Source organism: Ascaphus truei, chromosome 5 (genome assembly GCF_040206685.1).
Source record: "Ascaphus truei isolate aAscTru1 chromosome 5, aAscTru1.hap1, whole genome shotgun sequence".
NCBI lineage: Eukaryota > Metazoa > Chordata > Amphibia > Anura > Ascaphidae > Ascaphus > Ascaphus truei.
In genome coordinates, this window is record NC_134487.1 from 190,755,004 (window position 1) to 190,775,742 (window position 20,739).

General features: G+C 46.4%; 1 protein-coding gene across 6 annotated transcripts in view; it reads right to left on the reverse strand.

Annotated features, from left to right (window-relative positions):
- Positions 1–20,739, reverse strand: part of PIWIL2 (piwi like RNA-mediated gene silencing 2) — a 108,452-nt gene that overhangs the window by 13,028 nt on the left and 74,685 nt on the right. For 5 of the 6 annotated variants that reach the window (XM_075601467.1, XM_075601465.1, XM_075601464.1 and 2 more), the window contains 2 exons: positions 18,110–18,298; positions 4,729–4,830 (listed from right to left, as the gene is read on the reverse strand). In XM_075601467.1, the coding sequence (XP_075457582.1) occupies positions 4,729–4,830; positions 18,110–18,298 (291 nt within the window). The remainder of the gene's footprint in view (positions 1–4,728; positions 4,831–18,109; positions 18,299–20,739) is intronic. The other variant, XM_075601466.1, reaches the window with a different exon arrangement.

The following is a 20,739-nucleotide window of genomic DNA, read 5'->3' on the forward strand; positions in this document are numbered from 1 at the left end:
TGCCTGTTCATTACATTTTAAAAAAAGTTTTAAAAAAAATGGCGGCGATTTCCTTGGTCCCGGCGCGCATGCACAGGGCAAGCAGGCTGTCCTGCCCTCTGTGCTGCCTGTGGGCCCGCTGAGTGCCCCCCCCAGCAACCCAGAATCCCCCGCACCCTCACCCCCCCCCCCCCCCCCGCTGCCCACGTGGGACGGAGGGGGAAGCCCAAAACAAGCGCCGCGCGCAATCTAGCCCCCTCCGCTCCCTACGTGGGACGGAGGGGGAAGCCCAAAGCAAGCCCCGCGCGCAACCCACGTGGGACGGAGGGGGAAGCGCCAACCCAGCTTCCCCCGTGCGCATGATCTCCCCCTAATCACCTGCCCCCGATCCCCGCTTGGTGTTCGGGGAGCGTGCTTCGGGGGGGGAGGGGCCTGCTGCCGTGCGGAGGGGCCTGCTGCCTTAAGGAGGGGCCTGCTGCCGTGCGGAGGGGCCTGCTGCCTTAAGGAGGGGCCTGCTGCCTTAAGGAGGGGCCTGCTCCCGTGCGGAGGGGCCTGCTGCCGCGTGCGACCCGGTGACTGTGTGTGTGAGTGACAGAGTGAGTGTCTGTGTCTGTCTGTGAGTGAGTGAGTGTCTGTGAGCGAGTGTGCCTGTGTGTGTGTGCCTGTGTGTGTGTGCGTGCCTGTGTGTGTGTGTCAGAGCGAGTGTGTGTCTGAGTGTTCTGAGTGAGTGTGTCTCTGAGTATGTCTCTGCATGAGTGTCTCTGCGTGTGTGTCTCTGCGTGAGTGTGTCTCTGCGTGAGTGTGTCTCTGCGTGAGTGTGTCTGTGTGTGTCTGTGTGTGTGTGTGTGTGTGTGTCTCTGAGTGAGTGTGTCTGAGTGAGTGTGTCTCTGAGTGAGTGTGTCTCTGAGTGAGTGTGTCTCTGAGTGAGTGTGTCTCTGCGTGAGTGTGTCTCTGCGTGAGTGTGTCTCTGCGTGTGTGTGTCTCTGCGTGTCTGTGAGTGTGTGAGTGTCACCCTCTCCCTGTGTCGCCCTCGCCTTCTCCCTGTGTCGCCCTCGCCCTCGCATTCTCGCCCTCGCACTCTCTCTGTCTTTGTCTCACATTCTCGCTGTGTGTCTCTCTTTTTCTGTGTGTCTCTCTTTTTCTGTGTGTCTCTCTTTTTCTGTGTGTCTCTCTTTTTCTGTGTGTCTCTCTTTTTCTGTGTGTCTCTCTTTTTCTGTGTGTCTCTCTTTTTCTGTGTGTCTCTCTTTTTCTGTGTGTCTCTCTTTTTCTGTGTCTCTCTCTCTCTGGCCGAGTCCATAGAAGGACAGGCCGCGCTGAGCCGTGCGGACGCTCCGTGCTGAGCCCCTGCATCCTCAATGAGGATGCCTTGAGAGGGGGCTCACGCGAGCGTCCGCAGGCGTGCTGAGGCGCTGGATTTTTCAGCCGACAGCAAAACTGTTTTTCAGAGCACTGTCGGCTGAAAACATCCAATCAGCGCGGAGCAGCGTCAACGTCACGGCGCCATGACGTTGACGTCGGTGCGTCGCGGGGGATTGGCCCAGCGACGTCACTGCCCCGCCTCCGTCAGTCTCCCCCCGTCTCCCGATCGCGCCCGCTGGCTCGCCTGCATGGGCATGAAATCGCGCAGATTTCAGAAGGCGAGCCTCAGCGTCAGCGCGGTTCCAAACTGCTCACCCCTCTATGGCCCCAGCCTTAGTCTCTCTCTCTCTGTCTCTCTCTATCCGTCTCTGACTCTCAGTCTCTCTCTCCCACCCTCTCTCTCTCCCACCCTCTCTCTCTCCCACCCTCTCTCTCTCCCACCCTCTCTCTCTCCCACCCTCTCTCTCTCCCACCCCCTCTCTCCCACCCCCTCTCTCCCACCCCCTCTCTCCCACTCCCTCTCTCCCACTCCCTCTCTCCCACTCCCTCTCTCCCACTCCCTCTCTCCCACTCCCTCTCTCTCTCCCCCACCCTCTCTCTCTCCCCCACTCTCTCTCTCTCTCCCCCACTCTCTCTCTCTCTCCCCCACTCTCTCTCTCTCTCCCCCACTCTCTCTCTCTCTCCCCCACTCTCTCTCTCTCCCCCACTCTCTCTCTCTCTCCCCCACTCTCTCTCTCTCCCCCACTCTCTCTCTCTCTCCCCCACTCTCTCTCTCTCTCCCACTCTCTCTCTCTCTCTCTCTCTCCCACTCTCTCTCTCTCTCTCTCTCTCCCCCACTCTCTCTCTCTCTCCCCCACTCTCTCTCTCTCCCCCACACTCTCTCTCTCCCCCACACTCTCTCTCTCCCCCACACTCTCTCTCTCTCTCTCCCCCACACTCTCTCTCTCTCTCTCTCCCCCACTCTCTCTCTCTCCCCCACACTCTCTCTCTCTCTCTCCCCCACACTCTCTCTCTCTCTCTCCCCCACACTCTCTCTCTCTCTCCCCCACACTCTCTCTCTCTCTCTCCCCCCACACTCTCTCTCTCCCCCACACTCTCTCCCCCACACTCTCTCTCTCTCCCCCACACTCTCTCTCTCTCCCCCACACTCTCTCTCTCTCCCCCACACTCTCTCTCTCTCCCCCACACTCTCTCTCTCTCCCCCACACTCTCTCTCTCTCCCCCACACTCTCTCTCTCTCCCCCACACTCTCTCTCTCCCCCACACTCTCTCTCTCCCCCACACTCTCTCTCTCTCCCCCACACTCTCTCTCTCTCCCCCACACTCTCTCTCTCTCCCCCACACTCTCTCTCTCTCCCCCACACTCTCTCTCTCTCCCCCACACTCTCTCTCTCTCCCCCACACTCTCTCTCTCTCTCCCCCACACTCTCTCTCTCTCTCTCCCCCACACACTCTTTCTCTCCCCCACACACTCTCTCACACTCGGGATCTGGATATCTTATTTACCCTATATATCTTAACTGCTCTATACTACACTGAAATAACCTATACTGCTTACTTCCAGATCTAACATTGCCGGAATGAGGGTACCTGGACATTGAGGGACTGCGGATCAGGTAAGATCCCAGGCGGGATTGCTGCTTTAAATATTCTGGCTTTTTTTTTCTAGATTCGACATTTATACACACACACACACACACACACACACACACACACACACACACACACACACACGACTAATTGTAGTATAATGTAATACAATAAATAAACTAATGTCAAAAACGAATGTTCTTACTAAGAATTTGTTTTTTTTAAAATGAGGGACTGGGGGCGGGATTAGAGGCGGGGTTGGGGGCGGGATTAGAGGCGGGACTAGGTGGCAAGTAGATTTTTTGGTTCGGCGAGTAGATTTTTGGGTGATTTGTCAAGCACTGTATATATGTATATATATTTATATATGTATGTATATATATATATATATATATATATATATATATATACACAGTGGTTGACAAATCACCAAAAAATCTACTCGCCACCTAGTACCAAACGTGTGCTGCTTGGGCCAATATTTACTCGCCCGGGGGTTAAATCCACTCGCCCGGGGCGAGCAAATGTATAGATTTGTCGAACACTATATATATATACATATATATATACATATATATATACATATATATATATACAAATATATATATATATATACATATATATATACAGTGGTCGACAAATCACCAAAAAATCTACTCGTCGAACAAAAAAATCTACTCGCCACTTAGTACCACACGTTTGCTGCTTGGGCCAATAGGAGCTCGCCACGATGCTAAATCCACTCGCCCGGGGCGTGCAAATGTATAGGTTTGTCGAACACTGTATATATATATATATATATATATATATATATATATATCACACAGCACTTCCACTGAAGCAAGGGATTCTGGGAAATGACATGCAAATGAGCACACAGTGCCACCTTTTATCTCAAGCTCACATTACATGAGCAACCCTTAGCCAATGCATGCTGCTTTAGACACAGCTTTTAAGCAAGGGCTTTGCATCTCCCATTGGGGTATAAAGATTGAGGTTTGAAACTCCGATATTAGATCCATATTGGGTTAACATTTGTATGCATGTTCATGGGGCTCGCGATCCTCTGGGGGAGACTACTACACACTACACGTGGCAATGGATTTTTTTTTTGTTTTTTTGTTATGAACGGTCCGATACCATTTAACGGTATGTATTTTATTTTTAGTAAAAGCACCAACTATTTGTGGGCTACTTTTGAGGGGTGTGCGTGCTCATGTTAATGCCCTGCAGGTAGGAGACAATGGAGCGGCCAGTTTGTTGGTAACCCCCCACACACACACACAAACACACGATTGAGCGTGTACGTGATGGGGCTCATGAGGCAATATATTACTGCAGGGATCATACATGTTCATCGAGGTTGACCTTTGTTAAATTCTAACTGGGTGAGATATTTATCCTATATGTATAATTTCATTGATCCAGAGGAAAAAAACAAACAAAAAAAAAAATAAACAGTTAAAACATTTGCCAATTACATCTCATGAGGGGAAACAAAATTCCCCAAATTCCTTCCTATGTTTCATTTATTTGTCATAGTCTTGTATACCTTTCTTTTCTAAAAAGTGATCTGACCGTTCCTTAAATAGATGTACTCTATGTACAAGCAGTCTCCCCCATTGTCACTACTCTTACTGCGTGCGGGCTGGCCTTGGCGATGGCCAGGCAGCACGTTGGCAGCGGGCCATACCCCCTGTAGAAGTAGGTAAGGGAACTTACCTGCCGGCCCATACTCTATTTGTAAGCCTGACACATTAAGGACAAGTTGTTTCAGTGTAACCTCCGGCGGTTCCTCACCTGTGATGGGATAGGGGTCTCTAAACAGCACAGCTTCTTAATAGCCCCATAGAGGTCGTCCCGGTTCCCCGATATGATGCACACCAGTAACTGCACCTTCCCCTGTAGGGAGAAAATCAACTTCTGTCACTGTGAGGCGTCTCCTCTGACGTGGCCAACGTGACCGCTCCAACAGTCACCCCTCCACTGATGCAGTCAGATCAGGCCCGAGTCAGGTAGTGAAGGGGTTGAGTAACGCTTGGGTAACAGAGGCGCAATGCGTTGCAGGCGTTCATATTTCTATTATGGCAGCGACATGTTTAAGGGGTCAGTCCCTCCTAGGCACAAAGATGGTGTACCGACATTACTTTAAGGAGCCCAATTGTTTAATTGTTTATAAAAGGTAGCTTTTTTGGCTTGCTCCATAGGTTGCCACCTTTAACTCTGTAATGCAGCGGTGCGCAAATTGGGGGGATGCAAGATTGTCTGCTAGGGGCGCAGGGTTTACAGAGGCCCCGCGCGCTTCCTGAAGGCACGTATTAAAGTAAGTGCCGGGGAAGAGGTGAAGACCTCTGTAAACTGCACTTACCTTGGCTCCGGACACGCGTCGCCATGGCGTCAAACGCCGCAAGGTTATTTGATGTCACATTGCCATGGCAACATGATGTCATGACGCCGCAGCCAGGTATAAGGGGGGGGGGGAAAGGGGGACTCGCGGAGAGAGGGGAACACCCTGGGGGCCCAGGGTGAAAAAAAAAAAGATTGAGCTCCCCTGCTGTAATGCACTGACAAATGTTACAGGGATGGGTCTAACGTTTCAACTACAAAGGTAAGTAGAAAACAGACAAGTATATTTAAAATAAATAAATATCCACGGCATGTAGCACATTTCTGAGGGCAGATAAATAACAGAGTATAGCTACTCTACTTTATCCTATGTTTATTGGTAGCAGGCACAAGGGCACAGGCAGAGGTTCAAAGAGATATTTAAGAGTGCAGATCCAACCACATATTTAATTTTTTAAAGCAGCAACCTTCATTTATGTAAAAACAAACAAACAAAAAACAAAAACATTTAGGTTGACCCGGTGGAACCGTTTGAGCCGATCTGCGATCCCCCTAGTTCCTAACATATTGGTTTTCTACCCACTCAAAAAAAAAAAAAAAAATACAGATATGGAAGTGGCGGACAAGATGTCATATCCCAATGTCATATCTTGCGATGACATGGTAGCTTTCTTACTGGCTGACCGCGACGGCTATTTTGTATCCACTGGACAAGTCTTTTTTCCCTGGTGGTTAAAACTACTGTACAAATATTTCGGCAACTGGATGGTGCCTGGAGGAGAGCTCTAGATTTGATTTAAATCTTTCTTCGCCATACTATGCAATGGTACAGGACATCAAGCGAGCCCGATTAGACCGGACCCTTTTCGCTGAAATCTGAGGTCTGCATGAAAGAGCAGTGCTGTGCTGACTGCTGGAGTGGAGAACGTGAGAATAGAGATCGGGAATTGCCACTACTTTACTGCAGGCTTTGGGCCTTTAAAAAAAACAAACAAAAAAAAATAATTAAAAAAGTTCTAGAAAATGTATTTTGATTTAATAAGGTTATAATCTGCTTTAAACAAATCACACGGACCTTACTTTCAAAATACACTTGGGGGGAGGGGAGAAAGAGAAACTGCACTTTTAACCATACCTGCCTATACTGCCCATAACCATTGCATTTGGGCAATCCACACATTGCAAAGTATTATGGGCCAAATGCATGTATGTGTAATTTGATTTACGCATTGCTTTACAAAATGACAGACAGCAGCAAGTAAACACTAAGTCTGCCCCCCCGAAGAGCTTACAAACGAAGTGGTATATTGGGAGACTTACAGACACTGTAAACGTAAAAGGGCATTTTATTGAAGTGCAGCAAAGATGAGACATCCTTGGGTAGAGTGCAAGAGGTGAGTAGGGGTGTAACGAGAGATCAGAGATTAGATATATGGAGGTGCTGAGGAGTGTGGGGCCTCAACAGGAGGAGAAGGTTGTACTTTATATGGAAATAAATAAGATGCCAGCAGCAGATTTCAGGATGTCGGAAGCAGATACACGTCTAGAAGAGCAGGAGATGGTCCGGGCAGCAGCATTTTGACCAAGCGGTGCTATACCATAACCCACCATATGATCTAACAAAGTGACTGGGATGTCAGGTGCCTTATGGTGTAACACCACTGAGTAAATATAGCCCTCTATACCTAAAACAGAGCTTTTCACCCGATGGATGGATGTATCTCACACGGGTGCCTTAGAAAAACCAAGAGGGTTCCCTACAGGAAAAAGGATAATGAGGTGTTATTACTGAATTGCTGTTAAAATAATGGAAATGGAATAACAGCAATTTCCTTTTACAAATACTGTTACACAGTAGTTGCAACGTAACAGAAGCAATGATGTATTTAAGCTCAAGTCGGAAACCCCCCTTTTTAAGAAACTAACGGTGAACCTAAAGTAGCAGTCCTTGCAGATTGGCAGCTTGTAACATGGTCTCCCTGCCCTTTCTGTGCAGCCCGAGGTTCCCACGCTAACTTCAGGCGCCAGAGAATTAGAAATCAATTTAACAGTAAAAAATACTGTTTTGTTTTAAAGAGCAGGAAATGCTCAGGGGGGCAAGAGGCTAAAATGACTTACGATGGGCTCATTTAAATTTCAGGGGGGGTGGAAGGGAGATGTCACCTACGGCACACCTGTGATCACGTGGCCTGCATACGGGACAAGGGTTAATACACAGCTCTCTAGCTGACCCACTTTTCTTGATAAAGCACCTTGTGGTGTGAAACGCGTTGGAGGATTTCTACCTCCTTGTTTGTCATGTCTGATTGACAATAAACTTATTTTTTCATTTTTGATACCCCTGTGTCCCTGGGCAGTGCGCTGCTTTGTGCATTCTTTTGCATTTTTTGGATCGTTTGGAACTTAATCAGTGGCTGGACATGCCCCCAGGAATCCAGTGGGCTCTAGGAGTGAGTAAGATCTTCAAAGATTTATTCTATCACAATGGATCATCATTATTACTACAATCTGGGGTGAGTTCTGGACTTTATTATACACTTATTTCCAATGAGGTACAGAGAAGTGTGTTCTACATCATTTTTTCTTTTGCCTTCAGGAGATTTATGCTTTCAGTGGTTCAATTCCCTCACCCAGTAGTTTACCCACTCCACTATTGAGTCTTTACTGTTTTCATACTATTGATGAACATATACAATATTCCAGGACTGTTGGAGCACCCATTACCTCCCTATATTGTACTATTATCTTATCTGCTCCTTTCTTTCTGCTCCCACTTGGTTTAGTCTTTAGAAGTTTTCTAGTATTATCTGTATTTACTATGGGTGTCTCACTGCTTGTAAAATTCACACTTGCCCCCATTCTACCTCCATAACCCCTTGTATCCTCCTCTATTCAGTTTAGTTGATCTGTTTCATTCCCCTCCCCCCCCATCCTAGTTTAAAATCTCCTCCAACCTTTTTAACATCCTCCCCACTAGTACAGAAAATCCCTCTTCGTTGAGGTGCAATCCGTCCCTAGAATATATATGGCACCTCTCAGAAAAGGAGTCCCAGTGCTCTAAAAACCAAAAACCCTCTTTCCTGCACCACTTTCTTAGCCATGCATTAACCTCCCTGATCTCTGACTGTCTCCCTGCGGTAGCGCATGGCACTGGTAGTATTTCAGAAAATACTACCTTGGAGGTCCTTGCCTTAAGCTTTTGGCCTAGATCCCTGAAATCATTTTTTAGGACTCTCAATCTTTCTCTAACATTGTCATTGATGCCAACATGTACCAAGACCGCCGGGTCAATCCCAGCCCCTACCCAACAATCTGTCTACCCGATCCGCAATGTGCCGAACCCGAGCACCCGGGAGACAACAAACTGTTCGGTTCATTCCGTCATGGCAACAGATTGCCCTATCTACCTTCCTAATAATGGAGTCCCCTACCACCACAATTTTTCTTTGTATCTGAGCATCCTGAGTTCCCTCTGTGCTGGAGGAACTATTCCCCTGGCTGCTAGAGGAATTAGTCTTCCCAGCTTTGCCATTTCTGCCCCGACACTCCCAGTTTATAAAATATACTTCTGCCCGAGACGGCAATGTATCAGGGGGAGTAGGTTCTCCTGCAGGGATTGTCTCCTGCATTTCTGGAGGCGCTGAACCACCGAGAGAAGAGCTAAACATCACCCCAAAAGCCTGTCCTGTGTGTGGCAGTGTGTGTGTGTAAGTGGCAGTGTGTGTGTGTGAGAGTGGCAGTGTGTGTGTGTGTGTGTGTGAGTGGCAGTGTGTGTGTGTGTGTGAGAGTGGCAGTGTGTGTGTGTGTGAGAGTGGCAGTGTGTGTGTGTGTGTGAGAGTGGCAGTGTGTGTGTGTGTGAGAGTGGCAGTGTGTGCGTGTGTGAGTGACAGTGCGTGTGAGTGTCAGTGCGTGTGAGTGTCAGTGCGTGTGAGTGTTAGTGCGTGTGAGTGTCAGTGCGTGTGAGTGTCAGTGCGTGTGAGTGTCAGTGCGTGTGAGTGTCAGTGCGTGTGAGTGTCAGTGCGTGTGAGTGTCAGTGCGTGTGAGTGTCAGTGCGTGTGAGTGTCAGTGCGTGTGAGTGTGTGAGTGTCAGTGCGTGAGTGCGTGTGGCAGTGTGTGCGTGTGTGAGTGGCAGTGTGTGTGTGTGAGTGGCAGTGTGTGCGTGTGTGAGTGGCAGTGTGTGCGTGTGTGAGTGGCAGTGTCTGCGTGTGTGAGTGGCAGTGTGTGCGTGTGTGAGTGGCAGTGTGTGCGTGTGTGAGTGACAGTGTGTGCGTACCTTATGTCAGCAAAAATTAACATACAAATATGTTGGTGTGTCCGAGTAACAAATAAAGTGTCAATCACCTAGATTTAATTACAGTACTTAAACATGTAACAGGTTCAAATTTGGTCTAAGCAATGACTGCACCTTTATAAACTGATGGAGGCCTCAGACAGGATTATACAAATAAGGGCTCCTATTGAGGGGGAAGGGGGAGGAAAACGGTTAAGAAACGGTAACCTACATCATGTAAAGCCAAGTGTTGCACACCCCTCAGACAACATAATGGCAGAAGAGTGAGCAGCTTCTTGCTACATACAGTATGGGTAGATCTACTGGGTTGTAATGTAGGCAATGGGCCACAAGTGGAAACAAAAAGAAAACAGCGCATAACGCCAAATAGTGAAGTAAGTAATAGAATGTATTACAATATTAAAGGGGTAATAAATCTGCGTACATCAGATAGAAATAACATGTGCATATCACATTGGTTACCACTCTGTAGCTGTAAAACAGGACGGTCTGGCACTCAGCTGTCTCTGCAGGAGCCTCTATGATGGTTCTGGGGCATGGGATCCTTCATGCACTCCTCACACAGCAGGACGCTGCTCACAAGGGGATTCCTTTCAAGCAGCCTGGTAATACTGCAGATTCAGACACTTAGTGGGACCGCTCCTCAACCGGCGATATACTGCCTCCAGGGGAATTCCCCTACAGTCCCCCGTCTCTCCTGTGTAGATTTGCTGCTTTCCCCAGCTGCTATGATCTTGGGGCAGTCCAGAGCTGTTGGAATTGCTCTGCAAACACTTCCGCAACTGCAGGGGCTTACACAGCGTGCCACGATGCCGCTCCGTCACGTGGTGTAGCGGAGTGACATCACAGTTCTCGTGGCAATGGAGGAATCAATAGGGAGGAAGAAGGAGAGTCCCTTACAGTCTCTTACCGGCGCAGAAATCGCTCAGTTAGCACGGTGGCAGCCAATATAAGCTGATAGTGATACAGATCCAAAGGATGAATATAGGCAAAATTATGGCATTAATACATCCAACATGTTTCGTAGATCTAACTACTTCTTCAGGGAAACCAGTGTGATATGCACTAAATGCACATGTTATTTCTATCTGATGTACGCAGATTTATTACCCCTTTAATATTGTAATACATTCTATTACTTACTTCACTATTTGGCGTTGTGCGCTGTTTTCTTTTTGTTTCCATTTCTTAGAGTGTGTGGGGTGCTGAGCCACCCCTAATGTTTATAGCAGCAGACGCCCATATCAACCACACGGTTATGTTATAATTTAATTATTTAATCACTTATTCACTGTGGTATTGTGGTTTACTTTATTTATATACAGTATGGTTTAGTCACTGCACTGTATTCAATTATAATGAGATAGATAGTAGCGCACAGTTTATTTCTGTTTTTCCAATGGGCCACAAGTGCCTGCAGAGTGGAGTGGGGATACAGAACATGTGTGCTGCCGATTACCTTATGTTTATTGTCTACTAGCTGAGAGACCCGGCGTTGCCCGGGAGTACAATTTCCCGCTCCCCCCTCTCTCTCCACTCCCCCTCTCTGTTTGTGTCCCCTCCCCCCCTGCGCAGCTCCGTTCCCCCCCGTCCCCACAGTGTTACACACACACACACACACCACACACACACACAAACACTGTCGTCCTTCCCACCACACACACACTGTGTCCCCCCCCACACACACACTGTGTCCCCCCCACACACACACTGTCCCCCCCATACACACACTGTCCCCCCCACACACACACACACACTGTCCCCCCCCCACACACACACACACACTGTCCACCCCCCACACACACTGACCCCCCCACACACACACACTGCGTCCCCCCACACACTGTGTCCCCCCCCCACACACACACTGTCCCCCCCCACACACACTGACCCCCCCACACACACACTGCCCCCCCCACACACTGTGTCCCCCCCCCCCCACACACACACACAAAGCCCCCTCCCCTCTGCCAGGACTCACAGCACCGCTCCTCTCTCCCGCGCTCCTCCGATTGTCGCACGCCTAGCCCTTCTCTGCTCTCCCTCCTCCCGTCCGGGGAGCGCTGCGCATGCGCCCCCTCTCTGCACCTGTGAGCGCAAGCCACCGGGAAGCTTGCAGCAGGGAAGGTGCGGGGCCTGTCCGGCTGAGGGGGGGAGAGTGACAGCCACCAGGAGGGGGGGAAGGTGAGCTGCGGTACGGCTGAGGGGGGGGGGAGAGTGACGGCCACCAGGAGGGGGGAAGGTGAGCTGCGGTCCGGCTGAGGGGGGGGGGGGAAAGTGACGGCCACCAGGAGGGGGGTGGGTTGTGTGTGTGCGCGCTCACGGTGTGTGGTGTTGGTCAGAGGCGCACGCGCTCACGGTGTGAGGAGAGTGTGCGTGTGTGTCTCTTCTCCCTGCCTGGCCCGCAGGCCAATGAGCTGTCCAACAGTCAATTAAGTCAATCAATTAATAAAATCATACCATATTATATAAAATTGATTAGCATTGAATGTATTATTAAAGTTTTGATTATCATATATAAAAATTGACAATGGAAGGGATGAATCATGATGGTTAGTAATCTATATTTCATACCTAGATCAAAAAATAATAAATAAAGGAGGAATTCATTAGTAGAGATGTATAGAATATGTATCTATTATTTGAATGAATCAGTCATCAACTGCAGACGATCATGATAATGGAGAAAGAATCCAATCGGCACAGTTTGAGCATAATAGATCTAAATTGTTAAATATAAATACAGAGACAATTATATAAAGATGGATAAGTGGGTGTAACCGGTGTAAGTTACCATTATAAACACCCCAAATCGAGAGAGAAAAAGGAAGAAGGAGAGAACGAGCAAATCAACATAAGATGTAAAACTGGAGCTATAATATCAAGAAGCCAGCAATCAGATGTGAATGGCCAATTTGTTACTATACGTGTTAATACCATAGTGAAAAGAATGAATTATACTTGTGTAAGGATTAGTAATATTGTGTATTGAATGAATAAACTATAAATATAAGTTCTAGGGCTAGTTTAATAGCTACAAATATGAATGTGCCTACAAATTTATCAATAGTATAAGTGATTATTAATGAATGAATTTATGAATTTACCAAATGGTGTGCAAATGTGAACCTGACCAAGGGTACTATTCAAAATACACCAACCGGGAGAAACAGAGGGAACATGTTGCACATGTTCAACCCAGACCTCTGTAAACACCCTAAACTGGCATAATCTGAAAATTGCCTATACAATAGTGCTTGTGTCGATGCAATCATTAAGACCACCCGGACTTAGAGTATCTAACATGTATATCCAATATGTCTCACGTGAATTTAGTCTCTTAAGCCTATCTCCACTTAAAGTGGATGGTATCAGTTCTAACCCCATCACCATAAGAGAAGATGGATCTTTGTTATGTGTGTGTGTGTGTGTGTCTCTTCTCCCTGCCTGGCCCCCAGGCCAATGAGCTGTCCAGCAGACATACACACACAAACATTATTTGAGACATATATATATATATATATATATATATATATATATATATATATATATATATATAACATACAAACCAGCCCAAAGACCAGTAAGGAGACAGCAACCAACGAGGTGTAATCCAAAGAAGTCTGTATTGAAATAAACAGGTACACGAAAGCCAACGTTTCGGTCTCTCAGGGAGACCTTCCTCAGGGCCGTGCAAACACCACACTAACAGTGACCCTACTTATATACCCACACCCCTAGTGCAACCAATTAAACATAACCAATCACCAGCAACCTGTCATGATTTACCTGTTATGCAGCTGAGCACCGTTGAGAAACAACCAATGCCTGGACCAGAAGGAGTCATGCGGATCCACAAGCAGGAAAAAGCAATGTGGTAATCAAAGGCAGCCAACTCAGGCATCTGAGTCTGTAGATTCACGAGCAGGGAAACCCCTCCCGTGATCCAGGCTGCCTGCTCTGATGTCTATAGCCTGCGACCGGTGCCGGGAGCTACAGCGCGTCACCTGACTAGCCTGCGCGTCATAGGGCAAAGTGTGAGCCAATGGGAAACATCCATGCGCACTGGAAAGGTACGCAGTACCCTGATGGAGGAACCCTGGCAACCAAGGACGCCAGCACACAGTCCGCGCAGGCGCAGTAGTAAACACTGATAGAAAGGGCAGCGCTGCACCCACAGCACTAATGCAAGGCAGACACACGAGCCAAAAAAGGGCTGTGGCTGAAAATAAAGCCACAAGAGGCAGTGGTCAAGGTCCCAGGAGTACCAGCTGCACCCCACAATATAAAACATGACAATAAAAAGACAATCAAAACAAGGGAGTGACAGTGTGCAAGGGAAGTGAAGCTATGGAGGAACAATGTCCACACGTCAAAAATATGCATGCAAACATAAAAATAAACATTCAAATATGGTCAAAAGATCAAAACAAGCAAAAATCAATGCGCAGGTAGCCATAACCAATTTACAAAAAACAGCCCAGTTTGAGCTCTTCGTTCAGTCCCCCTGGTGCCATAGTCCGCAGTTCAAAAATGAGTCTGGCCTCCTGTTGTAGCAAGATCTTGCCTCTGTCACCACCACGCGTAGGGATAGGGACCTGCAGGATAGGCATGCATCTAAGCGTTGCTAAGGAGTGTCTATGTTCTTTAAAATGTCTCGCGACAGGGAGACATTTAAGGTCCATGTCATCGCCACCGCTCACTAGGGCTTTCCTGATGGTAGTACGGTGCATGGCCATCCGCTCCTTCAGCATCCTCACAGTTTTTCCAATATATAGAAGTCCACAAGGGCATCTGATGTAGTATACCACAAATTTGGATTCACAATTAAGTGCCTGTTGGAGTTTGATGGGAATGCCACTGTGGGGATGATTGTAGCTGGGGCCCAATTGCATGAACTGGCAGTTAGTACAGCCATGACATCGATATGAGCCTGGTTTCTTGACCAACCAGGTCTTGGAGGTGGCATATTTCTCTGTTGGATCCGATCCTGTCACCATGTCACCAATACTAGGGCCGCGACGGAAGCAGAACAGCGGTGGTTCCTTGGCACATGCGCCTATCCTCTCATCATTTTGTAAGATCCGCCAATTCCCCCGGATGCATCGCTTGATGTCATTGGAGGCGGTGCTGAAAGTGCTGACTATGTTGAGTCTGTTAGTCTCCGTTTGTTTAGGAGCTGATGTCAGTAATAAGCTCCTGTCAACCTGTTCCACCTTTTGTAAGGCGTATTGGATGTCTTTTTCACAATAGCCCCTCTCTCGAAAGCGGGCAGCCATCTGACCCAAAGCCATTACGGACTCTGCTGGATCTGTTGTGATCCTCTTCACTCTTAAAAGCTGTGAGTAGGGGAGACCCCTTTTGAGTGGCAAGGGATGGTGACTGGATGCACACAGCAATGAGTTCTTGTCAGTGCTCTTCCGGTACAGTCTTGTAGCCAACGAGCCGCCAGACTTGTATACAATCGTGTCTAAGAAAGCAATTTCTTTAGAGCTGTGACTGAGAGTGAAGCGTATGGTGGAAGGAATGTTATTCAAAGAAGCCACAAACGCCAGCAGATCTTTTTCGCTGCCACCCCACAAAATGAACACATCATCAATGTAGCGTAGATATTTGACAATATGGTGTCCATAAGTCACATCATGGAGTATATGGGTCTGCTCGTACTGGTCCATGAACAGATTCGCATAGGATGGCGCCATATTGGACCCCATGGCCGTCCCTGTCAGCTGTAGGTAATGGTGCTTCTCGAACCTGAAGAAATTTTTATGCAGAATAACCTCAATCAGTAGCATGAGAAATTCCACAGGGGGACCCTGTTGTACACCAGATGTTTCAAATTTGGCGCGAACTGCTTCCAGGCCCTCCGTATGGGGGATGTTGGTATAAAGACTAGACACATCTAGTGTGGCAAAAATATAGTCAGATGTATCTATGGATATGTCACCGAGCTGTTTGATGAAGTCTGTGGTGTCCTTGATGTATGAACCCATGCTGGCTACCAGTGGCTGTAGCTCCCGGCACCGGTCGCAGGCTATAGACATCAGAGCAGGCAGCCTGGATCACGGGAGGGGTTTCCCTGCTCGTGAATCTACAGACTCAGATGCCTGAGTTGGCTGCCTTTGATTACCACATTGCTTTTTCCTGCTTGTGGATCCGCATGACTCCTTCTGGTCCAGGCATTGGTTGTTTCTCAACGGTGCTCAGCTGCATAACAGGTAAATCATGACAGGTTGCTGGTGATTGGTTATGTTTAATTGGTTGCACTAGGGGTGTGGGTATATAAGTAGGGTCACTGTTAGTGTGGTGTTTGCACGGCCCTGAGGAAGGTCTCCCTGAGAGACCGAAACGTTGGCTTTCGTGTACCTGTTTATTTCAATACAGACTTCTTTGGATTACACCTCGTTGGTTGCTGTCTCCTTACTGGTCTTTGGGCTGGTTTGTATGTTATGTGGATCCCTATGGGACTAGCAACTGCCTTTTGCTTTACATCAGAGTGCTGACTGTTTGATCTTTGTATATATATATATATATATATATATATATATATATATATATATATACACATACAGTGTTCGACAGTGTTCGACAAACCTATACATTTGCACACCCCGGCAATTAACATCGTGGCGAGCTCCTATTGGCCCAAGCAGCACACGTGTGGTACTAGGTGGCGAGTAGATTTTTTTGTATATATCTATATATATCTATATATATCTATATATATATATATATATATATATATATATATATATATATATATATATATATATATAGATACTACATGGGACCACATTTACTAAGCAGTGCTATTCCACAAGACACCTTACGGCCCCATTCACTTCTTGTGGAATAGCCAAGCATAATAAATATGGTCAATTGTGCCTCTCAGACAGTGCAGACAGTCAAGCAAGGTCTCGATAAGCGCGTGTTAAGAGTAGCAGATTTCTACCCTGCGTGAACTCAGGAGACCTGGATAACTGGCAGTAACGAGGCGAAGCTGTAAAACCTCCGCTGTGCAAATAACTCCTGTTAACAAACCACCACCAGTCAACACCTGAACTGCTGCAAAACTCAGGAGACACTGAGCACTGTGATGGGATAAGGTTCTCTCTGCAACAACACCAACAGCTATTTCACCCTAGTGCAGAGGTTCCCAACTCCAGTCCTCAAGGAGCACTAACAGGGCAGGTTTGAAGTATACCCGGCTTGAGCACAGGTTAATGGTCCTGGAGGACTGGTGTTGGAAACCTCTGCCCCGAGATGTTATGGTTGTAATAAAATAACTTTTCTTTATGACCGGTGTAATAATGCATTGTAAATGTCCTGATAAGGCACAATCAGTCCTGGATTATGAAATCAATAATATGCTATTTGCAATGTATAAAACAAATAGATCAGACAGCACCCCCTAATCCACATAAATCCTTACGAGCCCGGGGAAAACGGACCCCAAGTCCCTCAATAGCATAGAAAATATTAGATCTCCCCAGCACCCATGCGAAAAAAACAGACAATAAAGGTAAGCCATGTTATTTCAAATAGTACAGTAGTTGGTAATACAGACAGATGATGAGCCATAGTTGAGCTCCTCAGAGCCTTTGTACATTGATAATCAAGCTCTGTTATCACAGAATTTCCCGACGTTATCCTTACCCCCAGGGCAGACAGAAGTGCAGGTGAGTGCAGAGAACAAGCGCAGAGAGGGGAAATGGCACAGGGCAAAACAAATGGAAGCTCTCGCTGTAATACCGCAATGCAAGAGATTCATAAGCAAAGAATCCCAACGCTCAATACAAGGGGGCAACGTGCCATTTCCCCTCTCTGCGCACGTTCTCTGCACTTACGTCTGCCCTGTGGATAAGGATAACATCGAAATAGTTCTGTGATAACATTAGAGCTGGATTATCAATGTACAAAGGCTCTGAAGAGCCCAACTATTGCTCATTATCTGTCTGTATTGCTAACTACTATTTGAAATTTTTTTAAATGACCGTTATTATCTGACTCTTATGTGGGCCTTTCACATGAGTGCTTGGGATAGTCAATATGTTCTTTGCTATTTGCAATGTTTTCATTGGTTAGCTCTGCTGGGTGATATCAATAAAATGCTGATTGGAGCCGGTGATTGGTTAGGTCAGTGTTTCCTAACCTTAAGGGGGAAGGGGAAGGAAACTTAAAAAGGGACAGAAAGATAGAAAGAGGATGTTCGGGTTAAAGATAGAGGGACAGGTAGAAAGTAGGCAGTTTCTCTGCATCTATAAGCAGGTCAATACACATAATCCACTGTGAGGAATGCTTATGTTTTAACATGTTTTTTTGGGGGGGGCTTAACCCCCAAACTTTGGTCTCAATCCTGCAGTGTACTCTGGCTACACAATGGAGTGTCCAATTGCTTTTAGAGGGGCCCACTGATTGGAGCGTTGTGATTGGCAAGTCACAGTCCTACTTTGTGACATAACACAGATTACAAGGTTGTGATTGCTTAGAGTCCCAGGCCCTGCTATATGACATCAAACACGCACTGTTCCCGTGATTTCTCACCTCGCCCTCCAGCAGATGCTTGATGCTCCGTGCATAGGTGTCTATACGGTCGTCCCTGAGCTCCACGCAGGAAGGCTTGTTTACCCGCATGCCGATGGGTCCCGAAATCTTTTCCAGCATAGTCGCCAACTCTAGGGCCTGGGTTGCGGAACGCTTGGGATATATTAGTGCCCAGTATTGTAGGGGAACCTGGGTAGAAGAGAGAGTTCTCATAAACCGCCCCAGAATTAAATTGGACAAGCACCGCAGCCCACTCCCCCTCCACAAATAGCTGCCAGAGGTAATAGCACCGCCTTTGAAATGGGAGAGCGTGGAATGAATGCCCAGTGCCAACTCCATGTCCTTATGCTTCAACCATTAGAATTTAAGTTTGAGCTATGCGGGCTGGGTTTTCTTGCACCTAAAAAAAGTATACAGGCATACCCCGGTTTAAGGACACTAATTTTAAGGACACTCGCGAGTAAGGACATATCACCCAATAGGCAAACGGCAGTTCACGCATGCGCCAGTCAGCACGTCCTGAATAGCAATACCGAATCCCTACCTGTACCGAAGCTGTGCGCAAGGGGGGAGACTATAGAGCCTGTTACAAATGCGTTATTTACATCGGTTATGCACGTATAGCATGGAGGGGGGAGGGGAATGAAACAGATAATGAACTAAATGGAATAGATGAGGATACAAGGTGGTATGGAGGTAGAATGGGGGCAAGTGCAAGTTTGACAAGCAGTGAGATACCCATAGTAAATAGAGATAATACTAGAAAACTTCTAAAGAATAAACCAAGTGGGAGCAGAAAGGAAGGAGCAGATAAGATAATAGTACAGGCTGAAAAAAAAATGAAATGGATGCTTGCTAATGCAAGAAGCCTGACAGATAAAATGGGGGAGCTTGAATTAATAGCTGCAAGGGAGCAGTATGATATCATAGGCATTACTGAAACATGGTGGGATGAAACTCATGACTGGACCGTTAATTTAGAGGGTTATTCTCTTTTTCGGAAGGATCGAACAAATAGAAGAGGAGGTGGAGTATGTTTATATGTTAAACCAGATCTAAAACCTATTATAAGAGATGATGTCTATGAAGGGAATGATGAAAATGTAGAGACCTTGTGGATAGAAATTAGCAGTGGAGGTAAAAGTATAAAGAAAATGTTTGTGGGAATATGCTATAAACCACCAAATATCGGTGAGATTGAGGAAGCTAAAATACTTTTGCAAATGGAGAAGGCATCAAAACTGGGTCATGTTTGCATAATGGGGGATTTTAATTATCCCGACATAGACTGGGGCAATGAGATTAGCGTTACAAGAAAAGGGAACAAGTTTTTGGGGGTGCTTAAAGACAATTATATGACCCAAATTATTGAGGAACCAACCAGGAGAGGGGCAGTTCTGGATTTGGTCATATCAAATAATGTATAAGTAATACCCAAATGTTCCAGGACTTGAATATTTGTTAACAGTGATCATAACATGGTCTCATTTGAAATAAATTATCAAAAAACAGATTACTTGGGTTCAACAAAGACTTTAAACTTTAGAACGGCAGATTTTAATAAACTGAGGTCTAATCTAGTAGTAATACAATGGGATGATGTTTTTGCAGGGAAAAATGTAGAAGATAAATGGGCAGTCTTTAAAACATTGTTAGAAAAGCACACGTATCAGTGTATACCCTTGGGTAATAAGTATAAAAGAAATAAGTCAAAACCAATGTGGCTAAATAAACAGGTAGGGGAGGAAATGGACTAGAAGAGGAAGGCGTTTAGATTCTTTAAGTCAGAAGGGACAGAGACATCGTATCAGAATTATAAGGAATGTAACAAAAATTACAAAAGGGCAATTAAATTAGCAAAAATGGATAATGAAACAAGGATTGCAATAGAAAGTAAGGTCAACCCTAAAAAGTTCTTTAAGTACCTTAATAACAAAAAAATGAGAAAAGAAAATATAGGACCCTTTCAGTGTGAAATGGGAAGGCAGATTATTGGAGATAAGGAAAAAGCTGAGGTATTAAACAAATTCTTTGCCTCTGTGTTTACCAGGGACAAATCAAGTTCAATAGTAGCGCCACAGGAGGAAGCCACAACCTCCATATTAATGACCAATTGGTTAACTGAGGAAGAAGTTCATAAGCAACTTGAAAAAATTAAAGTAAATAAGGCACCTGGCCCCGATGGCATACATCCAAGAGTTCTCAAGGAGTTAAGCTCAGTAATAGCAAAACCATTATATTTAATATTCAAGGATTCCATTTCCACAGGCTCAGTACCGCAAGATTGGCGTAAAGCAGATGTGGTGCCTATATTTAAAAAGGGAGCTAGATCACACCCGGGGAATTACAGACTGGTAAGCCTGACTTCAATAGTAGGGAAACTACTTGAAGGTTTAATACGGGATAATATTCAGGAATACCTAATGGAAAACAAAATTATTAGTAATAGTCAGCATGGATTTATGAAGGATAGATCTTGCCAAACTAACCTTATTTGTTTCTTTGAGGAGGTAAGTAGGAATTTAGACCAGGGTAATGCAGTTGATGTGGTCTACTTAGATTTTGCAAAGGCTTTTAATACGGTTTCACACAAGAGGTTGGTGTACAAAATAAAGAAAATTGGACTCAGT